Source organism: Acanthamoeba castellanii (assembly GCF_000313135.1).
Source record: "Acanthamoeba castellanii str. Neff unplaced genomic scaffold scf7180000084741, whole genome shotgun sequence".
NCBI classification, from domain to species: domain Eukaryota; phylum Discosea; order Longamoebia; family Acanthamoebidae; genus Acanthamoeba; species Acanthamoeba castellanii.
Window position 1 is genome coordinate 250,764 of NW_004457702.1, and position 11,578 is coordinate 262,341.

Sequence of the window (11,578 nt, forward strand, 5' to 3'; positions counted from 1 at the left end):
TAAAGCCAACCTGATGAAGCGCCAAAAGATCATGATCTTCTCTACCCTCCCCATTATTGCCGGTGAACCATCATCAACAACCACCTTCTTCTTCTTCTTAAAACCTCTAGAGTACAGAATCCCCATGTGACCTGGTGGTTGGTGTTGATGGCGGTGGTGGTGGCGCAGGTGGGATCGTCTATACGGTCGGCTACGCGAGGAAGATACCCGACCCCGGTTCCAGGGGCGCCAGCATCATCGCCACCATCGGCGCGGCGCTGGTGCTGTACGGCCTGCTGATGCGGCTCTTCATCATCCAGAGCACCAAGAGCAAGGGCTCCACGGGGCGTTTCCTCAAGCTGACCTCCATCGACCTCTACGTGCTCGGCGCCGGCATGTTCGTCTTGACCAACGCCGTCTACATCGTCGGTATACGTCCACCTCCGCACACAACGAGACTTCATGAGTGGCTGACCCATCAATCATGCCCTGGCTCGCAGGAACGAGGAGCTCGCTCAGGTACGGAGGCACGTTCGGTGTGATCGCGGGCGGACTGTTCAGCGCGGCCTCGTTGTTGTTGGCCCTGGCCCTTCTCTACGACCTGTTCGCCCTGAGAAAGGGGGGCCTCCGGTCCCGGTTGAGGGCCGGTGAAGGCGAATCAGCTTAGTTTTGTGTGGCAACACAACGCAACCACCTTGCTTGAAGCCAACAACAACAACAACAATACTAAAAAAGGTGTTTTGTCAAGCTTGATTGATAGTTGATGATGACGATGATGACGGATGGTCATGGTGTAGAGGGATTGGAAGGTTCCTTGCTGAGAACCGGGTGCAAGCGAAAAGGTTCAGGCGTCGGCTCGGGCGCCATTGAGCAGCAGCTCCTTCTTCTCGGCATCCTTGGCCTTGACATTGTACAGCAGGTGAGCCTGCATAGGGATGCCACACATTGATAACGTGAGCATGTTTATTATTTATTATTTGTTGTATTAGTAATTAAAGCAAAAATGAAAGCGAAAGCGAAAGCGAACCTGGTTGGCGTGGGTGATGGTCACGGTGCCGACGGCCATCATCCAGGGCTCGCCGTCAACCTGGGCCGGCAGGGGATGTCTCACGGTCAGCGTGATCGACTTACCCTGCGCCAACCGGACACCCCTGATACACGCCGAACCCACATAAAAATGGGGTGGTCAGTCAGCCGCAGACCACCAGCATCAGCGAGGCGAAGTGGCAAGTCAGCCTGACGTACTTTCCAGCCGAGGTGTGCGTCTGGATGCGGGCGAGGTGGAGGGCACTCTTCAGGCCCAGCACCTCGATCACGCCGTCGTTGATCGCCGGGTCCTTATACTTTATTTAAAAGAATAATTGTTTTGTATTAGTACAATTAACAAAGAAATAAATACCCGTGCGTGTGCGTGTGCGGTGGCGCGTGTGCGGTCGTGCGTGTGAAAATATGGGATGGTACCTGGGCTTCCCTCTTGTTGCCCCATGGCTGGGTGCCGCTGGCGTAGGAGGGCATGTTGAGCACCAGGATGCCGCGGACCTTGCGCGGGATCTTGATCTCCTTCCCGTCCACCTCCAGCAGCACGGAGCGGCGGATGGCGCGGTGGGGCTTGAGGATCGTCTTGGCGCCGAGCGCGCTGTACCACCCTGCACAGTCATCGTATGAAAAAGAAAGGCGAAGCCCGGATTGGAGGCGTGATCAGTGTGACGCTTCGGAAGGAAATAATAATAAACAAAAATAAACAATATATATATATATATTATATAACACACACACAAAATACAAGTTCGCACCCTTGTTGACCAGCTGAGACTGGAAGAGCTTGGTGTTGGCCTCCCGCATCTTGTGGAACGACAGAGCAATCTCCGCATCGACGCCTGAAATAAAATAATCAATAATGTTAATAAGAAAAATAAAAATATATAAGAATATATAAAAAGTTGATGGGACCATCAAGGAGGGAAGTACCGATGGAGAAGTAGTTGTTCATGATGTGGGTCTGGGCCTTGGGTCCGTCCTTCAGGAGGTGGGTGAGGTCCACCTCCTCGGTGTCCGGCTCGGCCTCCTTGCCCTTGCCCGCCGACACCTCTTCGTCCTCGTCCTCATCATCCGAATCGTCTGACTCCGAATGGTCGCTGTTTAACGTTCCAATCACGTGCGGGGTCAGAACATGTTATAACATCATGAAATCAACATATAAAAATAGGAAAATAATATAATAAGATATAATTTCATGTAATGTAATATATATAGAGAGAGAAGAGTGTATTGAGGCAGTTTAGGTCAGAGGGGTGCGTTACGTCGAGTGGGCCTTGGCGATCTTGGCCTTGGTCTCGGTGTCCGACTCCTGGAGCGGCTGCACGTCGACGAGCCACCTAGGCACACGCCAAACGTGAGTGGAATGAACGCGTTCGAGTTCGAACTCGGCTTGCGTTGTGGGCGTACCTGTCGAGGAGCATGGTCTTGGCCTTGGCGAACTTCTTCATGAGCTTCTTGAGGTCTTCGCCGCTGTAGCCGCCGCCCCATCCGAACACGCGCGCCAGGTCGTTACCGGTGCCCAACGGAATCACGCCCACCTGCACACACCCGGCCGTGAGTGAGTGGATGTCCAACATTGCATTGCGCTGCGCCTTCTTGACATTGTCGCAACGCACGACACACAGCCAACCGCACACGCACACGCACACGCACGCAGCTTCGCAGCAAAGTCATACCACGGGAGGAGCGCTGTCGGTGAGCTTCTCGGCGACGGAGAGCACCCAGCCGACGGTGCCGTCACCGCCGCACACGACCAGCTTGTACCGCTCGGGGTCCTCGGCCCACTTCTGCACACTGCATTGCAACCCGTTGGTCGCACAGGGCCATCGTCACGTGTGTGAGCTATGTGCGGAATGCCGCACGTGCGGGCGCCACCGCAACGGGTGGGCCGTGGTAAGGGCCGGAGGAGACGCACGCTGCTTCGGGACCCTCGGGAATCAAACCGAAGACCTGGTCCTCGGGGAGGATCTTGTGCTCGGCGAACTGCCAAAAAATATGAATAAAATGAATAAATAAATGTAATATTATAATTAGATTATATAATTACTATTTTTTATTCTGGAATGTGCAACAGTTGCCCGGGGCGGTACCTTGGCGAGGAGTTCTTTGCCGCCTTGGCCGCCACTCTTGGTGTTGACGATGGCGATCCAGTCGGTTCCCGCTGGATACGAAGAGCCGCTGCTGGAGCTGTCCAGCAGCGCCTATCCAACACAACACATAACGTTAACATTCTGCAACTTCATAATTCTACATAAACGATGCAAAAAAGAGCAAAAAGAGGGACACACCTCGCCCTTCGTGTAAGATTCAATCTCCTTACCGCTCATCTTTTCTTGTATGCACACAACAGTTGCGCCTTGGTACGAGCTGTTGGCGTTGGTACGGTAGGAAAGCAGAATAAACTAATTTATCCGTCTCCCGCGGGTCGTCGGCCACGGCGGCCGTACGGCGGCAAAGTCGGCGAGGCTGACGTCAGCCCGGCGGCTTGGCTGCTGACGTAAGCAGCTCAGAAGCTTCAAGAATCATCCAAAGAGCAGCAACTTACCCCATCAATGAAGCCTCGATTAGCGGCAAATTTGTTCATTATTCTAATCGTGCTCAATGAGGTAAGCTTGCCTTGCGCAGGCGTTGTGTTTTGCTGGGTGGCAAGATAAAAACAAATCTAATCAAAATCGGATTGCAGCTGCTCTTCGTCTTCTTGACCCTGGGCAATCTGTTCATCTTCCTCGGGGACGATCATGACACCGCTGCAGAGGTCGTCTACATCGCCCGCATGCTCTGGACCAGTGTAGGGTAAGAACCTTGCCCCTCCTCATTTGAACCTATTCCTCTGCTGACTCTACTCCACCACCACCACCATCTCCATCTTCACTACCAGCCTCTCTTCGGTCATGTGCGTCGGCTTCCTCTTCGGCGACGTCAAGTTTGGCACCGGCCTGGTAGGACATCACCATCTTCTTCTTCAACAAAAGAGTCACACACACATGTCTCGCTCCGAAGCGCTAACTGCCACCACTGCTTCACAGTTCGCGCCGATGATGACGATGCTCGCCATTGGGATGCTCGCCAACGTGTGCATCGACATCACAGAAGTACGGAGCATCACAATGTCTCCAGCAGCAGCAGCAGCAGCTAGCGTCTTCCTTTCTCACTGCCTCTTCTCCAGTTGGCTGATGTGTGGCAGTATGACGCTGACGATGAGATCGCCGTAGCAGACTTCTTCCTGACTGACCTCCTGTCATTCACTTTCGTGGTGCGTAGAAACATGTCCCTCTCTCTCGCTTGGTCGCACCTACTACTCCGTTGGTCTTCTCACACTCTCACGCTCCACACCACCCACCCACCCACCCACCCACCACACCATCATCAGTCTCTTCTCGCCGTTTTCACCTACAAGAAGCAAGCAGAAGCCGAGGAAATCGTGGCCTTCTTATCCGGCTGCTCGTTTGGTACGCTACAACGAACGACGAGCTACCTCGAACAACAAAAACGACACACGACACACGACACACACGACACACACGACACACACCTCGGTCGATGAGCCGAGCTAATGAATGCATTGGTGCAGAGGATGCGTGGTCCTCTTGCGCTGATTGCTTCCGGCTTCGCTACGTCGAGCGCGTGCTGCCACCGCTGCCCTCCTCGGGCGACGAACCAAATGGTGAGCGCGGCGGACTGCGAAACCGATGGTCGCGCCTCGACGAGCGCGAAGCCAGCCGAGAGAACGTCCTCGAAGACGAAGACCAGGGCCTATGAAACCCTGTGGACCTTCCCCCCCCACTCCACCCGATGTACACACAATGTCACTTTCATAATAAGGAAATGAAGGAATGTCGCAAGCTCGAAATTTACTAAGCTGCCAGAGCGAGATTTCGCCGGAAGGACAATGAAGTCCAAGTCGTCGGCGGTCGGGCAGAACAGGCCGAGGGTCAGGCCGAGGGTCCGTCCGTTCTGGTGGCCCATTTCTTCTGTGGCCCATTTATCGAAACCAACAATCCCAAGCTCACACCACTCGAACAAACACCACCCAAACAGCCGAACAAGAACCGAGAGAACAGAAGAAGAGAACGAAAGCGATGGGTGGCTCGATGGCATGCTTGGCTTTGATGGTAGTGGTCCTACTGGTGACCACTGGCTTCGGAGCCAAGGGGCAGGCGACGGCTCAGGAACAGTTGTGCCCGGCCAACTGGACGCTGGTGCGGCTAGACGAGAACAGCTCCCTCCGGCTCGGGTCCAACATTCGCTTCGGCCCTGACAACGCACTCTCGAACTCCACGTACATTCACCCCCCCCCCCCAATCACCTCCTTTCAGGATTGGGAATTCACCAGGTCGTTGTTGAACCACGCAGTGCGTTGGGCGACGTGGTGGTGTTGGGGTCGAACAATACGGTGGCTCAGACGGCCATCGGCTCGTTTTCGATCGTGGGCAGCAGCAACTACATCGCCTGCTCCACACTTTCGTCTGGTACGGGCCTATTCCACAGCTGGTGCCACCAAGTGGAATGCTCACCTTTTTCGTTCTTTTTCGTTCACCTTTTCGAGCCCAGAGGCTCAGGTCGGCCAGGGCAACTCGCTCACTTCGGTCAGGTTAGGCGGCAAGTCTCTGCTCGGCAGCGACAACCGTCTCTCCAACTCTTCCTTTGGCAGGTAAAAAGTCACCACACGCACACGCACACGCACACGCACACGCACACGCACACGCACACGCACACGCACACGGCACGGGGCACGACACGACACGACACACTCGCTGACGTTTTGTCCGCATTCAGCCTGAACGTGCTACTGGATGGTAACGCCTTAGATTCAGCTCTGTTGAGGGACAGGAACGTGATCGGGGCCAACAACACGATCGCCCAGAACAGCCAGGTGCTGGATCGCAACACGATCGGCAACGCCAACGCGATCAATGCGACGGGGATAGGCCTCAAGAACCAGCTGGGCGACCACAACGCCCTCGCGCTTGCCACCCTTCTTCGCAACAACGTAATCGGAGCGCAGAACATCATCACTGGCGGCACCACCCTCAACGACACAAACATCGTGGGCGACGCCAACACCCTGACGGGCGCCACGTCGCTCGGCACCCGCAACAGGCTGGGCGCTCTCAACCGACTGAGCAACGCCACGCTGGGCCGGGCCAACTTTGTGTACAACGACAACGCGATCAACCAGTCGACGCTGATCGAGGCCAACACTCTGGGTTCGCGCAACGTGCTCAGCGGCAGCGCGCTTCTCGACACCCTCAACCGCATGGGCGACAGCAATACAATCCGAGCGACGCGGGCCGGGCAGGGCAACAAGATCGGTAGCGGCAACGCGCTGGCCGACTCGGTGCTGGGCGACAACAACGTCATCGGCGACTACAACGTGCTCGAGGGGGTGACTGTCGACCACAACGTCACCATCGGCAACGGCGACTCCATCCAGCGCGGCGCCACCATCGGAGCCGACGTATGCATCAAAACACGACACGCACGACACACGCGCACTCACGACACACAACTCACGGGGAGGAGGGGTCAGGTGGTGATCGGCGACTGCGTGACGGTGGGCGAGTCGGCGGTGATCGGAGCGGGCAGCGTGCTGGGCGACTGCGCGACGGTCGATGCCGGCGCTTCGTTGGCCGCCGACAGCCGGGTGGGCCTCAACGTCGCCAACTGCTCCTGCGCGCTGTCCGGCGCTAACTCGGGCGGCATCGGCATCTTCGAGCCGCCGGTGTCGGGCGCGGACTTCAACATGACAGACATCAGCTTTGGCGAGCCTCGGAGGTGAGAAGCAAAGAAGAAGGGAGACAAGTTGAAGTTGTGAGAGTCACAAAAGAGAGTTAAAGAAAACACATTGGACCGCACCGTGACGTGGCACAGCTCAGGCCAGGTCCTGCACTTTGTGGTTGGCGGCGAGCTTCTGGACGGCGGCGAGGCAACTGCGGCGGTCGGTGGCGGACGTGCCGAGGGTGGTGACCTTGGCCAAGCAGTACCAGCTGCACACCTTGAGCGCGTCCACGCGCAGCTTGCGGTTGATCACTTCCCGCAGTTCCTCCTTCTCGGCTTCGCTCTGTGCACGACACCACTGGAATGAGTGTTGCGCGTGTGTGTGTGTCGTGTGTGTGTCGTGTCGTGTGTGTCGTGTCGTGGGTAGTGCACAATCGGAAGTGGTGGTGAGGGGTGTACGGTGGCGAGGTCGATCTTGTGCGCGCACACGATGCCGACCAACCAGTGCAGATGAGCCTGCCCGGCAACGCCATGGAAGCGTTTGTAGATGTCCTCCATGCGCCTGTACTCTTCGTCGCTTCCAATCTCTCCATCTTGTGTGGTGTGCGCACAACATCAGTGTGTGCGTGTGCGGTGTGTGCGTGCGGGGAGGCAAGAAGGCAAGGTGCGCACTGAGGAACGGCCTTAACTCGGTCGAGTCGACCATGAAGACCATGCACGACACAGGTGCCCCATTGTAGTCCTTCCCAAACCACCCTAGCTCGATCAGTGAGTTCAACAGAGCAAGGTGAGCCAAAGAATCAACGAAGCAAGCCTTGCAGCACAGCTCGGGATAATCTGCGACTTACTGTTGGGGCGCCGCATCTCAAGAAGAGCCATCCGGCGGCCGTTGTTCAGTGTGACCACCACCACGTTGCAGCCTCCGTCCTCCACCTGCGACATTCAACGGAACGCATGGAATACAGGTAGCTACCACACACAACACACACGACGCCGACACACAGACGACACGACACTCACGGGGCAGGCCTGGGTCGATACGTGCTGATCGGGGGCGAGAGAGCGGAGGAAGTGGCTCTTGCCGCTCGACTTCATCCCGGCTACCACACCGCGCATCACCGAGTTCGCCGGTTTGGCCTTGGTGTTGCCGCCGGGCTGCGGCTCGCACCCGTACAGCCACCTGTAGCGCAGCAGGTAGTGCCGCAGGAAGACGGCTTTCCACGGCTTCACGATCGTCGGTTCGTCGTCGTGCTCCCCTTTGTGATCATCGTCGTTGTGGTGGTCTTCTTGGTGGGGCTGGACCTCGCCGCGATCCCAGATCTCATCGTAGGTCTGATCCTCCGCGTCGAAGTTGCGTGCAACCGCGTTTGCATTGTATACTGCCCCCTCCTGCTCACCATTCCACCATCAAGCGTGTGCGGTGTCGTGTCGTTGGTCGTGTCGTGTCGTGTCGTGTCATGTCGTGCATGCACAGTGGTGCGGTGGTGTGGCGTGTGTGCGTGCGTCACCGTACGGTGCGGGACGGCTGATAGAGTCGGGTGTCGAGGAGGAAGGTAGAAGTCCACTCGCCGTACTCGATGGATGTGCTCTCGTCGGCGCCCCACAACCTGTCCAGCGCCTGCCGTGGTGGTGGGTGGCAGGACACAACACGACACGACACGACACGACACGCACGCGTCGCACACGACGCACACAACACACGTGCCACACTCGGCTCAGCTGGTCACGTACCTGACGAACGGAAGTTGTGGAGCGCACAGCAGCGGCTGCGGTGTCGCCGAACTCGCGCACAAAGGCATTCTCCCACAGACCCACGTCGCTGGCTGCACGCCCCCCCCCGGGGGGGGGCGTGAGAAAACGAAAGCGACAAGAAAAAGAGAGAAAAAGGGGGTACCCAGGCGGTGCCAGCGAGAGCAGACTTGAGCCGCCCTCACGAGATCAGGCCAGCTCAGGCAAGCGAGCCACCGCAGTTCCACCTCCTCCGGCAGACCCACGTCCATCTCCGGTGACGAATAAAATAACAAATTTCTTGGCCATGCTGCTGTTTAATTTATTCGCACCAATCCTGATGACTCTTGTGACGGCGGAGAAAGTCTTCACTTGGCGTCTTCGCCGGTGAAGGAGTAGACCCTGAGAAGGGCATTGAACGCGCCCACAATGCGACCCTCGTCGAACTTGAGGCCGCTGCACCCCGGTCTGCGCGTGTCGTGTCGTGTCGTGTGTGTCGTGTCGTGTGATGTGCGTGAGCGCTCACGTCTGTGCGAGGAATAGGCGCGCGTGGGACAAGACAGTACCTGGAGGGGTGCGGCGGGTTGCCGGCGCGCTCCTGGAGGGACCCGCCCAGGAGCGAGTAGAGCCGCTTGCCGGTCTTGAGGTCCCACACCTTGATGGTGTTGTCGGCCGAGCACGAGACCAGGCGCTGCCCGTCGAGCTGGCAGCCGTTCACCGCCGCCGTGTGGTCGTTCAGGTTGGGCAGGCTCTGACGCTTCTTCTGGTCGAACACGCGCAGCTCGTTCGTGTTCGTGCCCACCACGATCGTGTCTCCATCCTGCACCAATGCACCATCGTCAGCCGGTCGTGTTGCGTGTGTCCGGTGCGTGGGGTGTGTGTGGCGTGACGTACGGCTTGGAGGCACGTCGGTTGGAGGCCCCAGCGGCCGGGGAAGTGATGAAGGCTCTGGCCCGTGGCAACGTTCCAGATGCGGACCGACCCGTCGTTCTCGGCCGTCACCAGCTCGTTGGGTCCGGCAGGCTGCGCGTGCATGACCGTGCCGGCCTGCAGGTGCCTCACGCAGGCGCCCGACCTGAAAGACCGCGAGGTCAGTGCGTGTGTGTGTGTGTGTGGTGTGTGTGTGTGTGTGTGTGTGTGTGCGGTGTGCGACGATGCGTGTGCGGTGCCGTACTTGATGTCCCAAACGCGGACGCCGTCGCCACCGCCGGAAATGAGACGGTCGCCGGCCAGGTCGACCATGAAGACCGCCTGCTGGTGGCCCGCGAGCGACCTCTGCGCCGTACCCGACCTCACGTCCCACAGTTTCACCTGTTGCACCCGCCACCCGCATCAGTACTCGCGTGTGCGAGTGCTGCGTGCGTGCCGTGTGTGTGGTGTGTGTGGTGTGTGTGGTGTGGCTCTTGAGAAGGCGTACAGTGCGATCGTCACCGCTGGAGATAATGGTGCTCTCATTGAACTGAAGGGTGCGGACGGTCCCGGTGTGGTTGAGGGTCAACGTGCTCGTGCCCGTGGTCGTGTCCCACACGCTGCACACGAACCGTTAGTTTTAATGCTTTTCTTGTTTTGTTTGTTTTTGCCATTTATGTTGTTCACCACATGAGAAACAAAAAAAACAGTATTATAGCCGTACCGGACGGTGTTGTCGGTGGCGCCGGAGACGATCCTGATTTCGTTGAACTTGACGGCCTCCACGACGCCGTTGTGTCCATTGAGGGCGTGGAGGGGCTTGGTCTGGGTCACATTCCAGATCTGTTCGCCCCACCCGTGTTGGTGTCCGCACACGCACACGCACACGCACACCGGCACACACGGCACACACCACACACTGCACACACACACCGCACACACGCAAAGAACGAACCTGAAGGGACGAATCGGCGGAGCCCGAGACGACGTTGTTGCGGTAGTAATCGAAGGCGCTGACGTAGTTCTTGTGGGCACGCAGGGGCGTCATCTTGAAGTCGCCGGGCCTGCCGCCCTCCCACCCGTTCTGCATCTTGTGGCGGGCCGCGTAGCAGCGCTTCCAGCTGTTGCCGTAGCGGCTCACCTGAACGAAGGGAAAGCGCTCCTTGCAGATCCCACGCCAGATCCAGTTGTCCTCTACACCGACACGCAACACGACACACGCACGACACGACACACGCACGACACGCGCGACACGACACACGCAACACGACCAACGACGCGACACCCGAGAGGTAAGGTACTACGGAGGTGATGGCAGGGCGGCACGGCGGCAGTGGTACCAGAGACGTCCTTGAAGAGGTGGCACACCAGGCCGAGACGGCCGAGATCGCGGGGCGGCAGCTGCATGAAGATGTCCGCCAGCACCTCGTTCGGCATGTCGAACCAGATCGACTGTACGTGCACACGCACACACGACACGCACGACACAAACGTGAGTTCGTGCAGTGTAACGCTTGTGTGAGTGTAGGAAGGTACCTCCTGCTCGATGTTGAGGCCGGTGTCCATGGTTCCACCGCCGCCGCCCTCCTGCTGCAACTTGTAGTTCGTCGCCAGGGTGGCAAGCTGCAGAGAGAGAGCAAGAGAGAGAGAGAGAGAGATCGTGGAGGACTGTGAGCAAGCGACACACAGAGAGAGACGCCAGTGTGGTGGGTCGTGTGCGGTGCCTGTTGGTTGACGCCGGGAATGGGCAGACCGAACTCGCGTCTACAGAAGGCGCATAGCGGGTTCTTCTTGTACAGCTTGATGCAACATTCCTTCGCGAAAGCAAAGATAAATGATTGAAATTATTATTAATAAAAAAATAAACAAGATTAGAGTACACATCCAGCAGATTTATTCAATAATAAGGAAAAAGTAAACGCAAGGGAAAATAAAAGAAAGGGAACCTTGCAAAAGGAGTGTCCACAGTTCAGCGTGACCGGTTCGTCGAACACTTCGAAGCAGATCCAACAGGTGACCTGATCCTCCAACTCGCCCAGGATAGATGAATCCGCTTCCATCGTCTTCTCTCTTGCGTTGTGCTTTTGTTGTTGGCAAAGTTGAAGGCCTGCCTTGGTTTCGCTGTGGTCACTCTTTTTCCTCCCTTTTCTGTTAGATTGCTTTTTGCCTGAACTCGCCGTGCACTGAACAACAGACTATTTTTTGT

The 11,578-nt window shown here is 57.4% G+C and overlaps 6 protein-coding genes across 6 annotated transcripts; 3 read left to right on the plus strand and 3 right to left on the minus strand.

Moving 5' to 3' along the window:
• Positions 1–13: 13 nt before the first annotated feature.
• ACA1_172120 (uncharacterized protein) lies at positions 14–646 on the plus strand (the record flags this gene model as incomplete). Its single annotated transcript, XM_004356474.1, has 3 exons — positions 14–62; positions 169–408; positions 480–646. 3 exons carry the CDS (start codon positions 14–16, stop codon positions 644–646), a joined length of 456 nt encoding a protein of 151 aa, XP_004356527.1.
• A 177-nt stretch (positions 647–823) lies between these two features.
• Positions 824–3,344, minus strand: ACA1_172130 (diacylglycerol kinase accessory domain (presumed) domain containing protein; the record flags this gene model as incomplete). Its single annotated transcript, XM_004356475.1, has 12 exons — positions 824–904; positions 1,007–1,130; positions 1,225–1,322; positions 1,441–1,625; positions 1,773–1,856; positions 1,948–2,114; positions 2,280–2,354; positions 2,425–2,555; positions 2,694–2,811; positions 2,933–3,000; positions 3,108–3,218; positions 3,306–3,344. The coding sequence occupies 12 exons, from the start codon at positions 3,342–3,344 to the stop codon at positions 824–826; spliced, it is 1,281 nt and encodes a 426-aa protein (XP_004356528.1).
• A 225-nt stretch (positions 3,345–3,569) lies between these two features.
• Positions 3,570–4,776, plus strand: ACA1_172140 (uncharacterized protein; the record flags this gene model as incomplete). The annotated part of the gene is made up of 7 exons (XM_004356476.1): positions 3,570–3,623; positions 3,701–3,810; positions 3,896–3,956; positions 4,044–4,109; positions 4,184–4,270; positions 4,388–4,466; positions 4,589–4,776. The coding sequence occupies 7 exons, from the start codon at positions 3,570–3,572 to the stop codon at positions 4,774–4,776; spliced, it is 645 nt and encodes a 214-aa protein (XP_004356529.1).
• Positions 4,777–5,096: 320 nt separating this feature from the next.
• On the plus strand, positions 5,097–6,796 carry ACA1_172150 (outer membrane autotransporter, putative; the record flags this gene model as incomplete). Its single annotated transcript, XM_004356477.1, has 5 exons — positions 5,097–5,296; positions 5,371–5,486; positions 5,569–5,668; positions 5,794–6,475; positions 6,548–6,796. 5 exons carry the CDS (start codon positions 5,097–5,099, stop codon positions 6,794–6,796), a joined length of 1,347 nt encoding a protein of 448 aa, XP_004356530.1.
• Positions 6,797–6,889: 93 nt separating this feature from the next.
• On the minus strand, positions 6,890–8,735 carry ACA1_172160 (uncharacterized protein; the record flags this gene model as incomplete). Its single annotated transcript, XM_004356478.1, has 7 exons — positions 6,890–7,078; positions 7,195–7,328; positions 7,584–7,668; positions 7,756–8,124; positions 8,249–8,353; positions 8,467–8,558; positions 8,630–8,735. 7 exons carry the CDS (start codon positions 8,733–8,735, stop codon positions 6,890–6,892), a joined length of 1,080 nt encoding a protein of 359 aa, XP_004356531.1.
• A 96-nt stretch (positions 8,736–8,831) lies between these two features.
• Positions 8,832–11,432, minus strand: ACA1_172170 (WD domain, Gbeta repeat/F-box domain containing protein; the record flags this gene model as incomplete). Its single annotated transcript, XM_004356479.1, has 11 exons — positions 8,832–8,919; positions 9,030–9,283; positions 9,358–9,538; positions 9,638–9,774; positions 9,881–9,992; positions 10,097–10,215; positions 10,328–10,566; positions 10,713–10,824; positions 10,909–10,995; positions 11,109–11,186; positions 11,319–11,432. The coding sequence occupies 11 exons, from the start codon at positions 11,430–11,432 to the stop codon at positions 8,832–8,834; spliced, it is 1,521 nt and encodes a 506-aa protein (XP_004356532.1).
• Between the last annotated feature and the right edge of the window lie 146 nt (positions 11,433–11,578).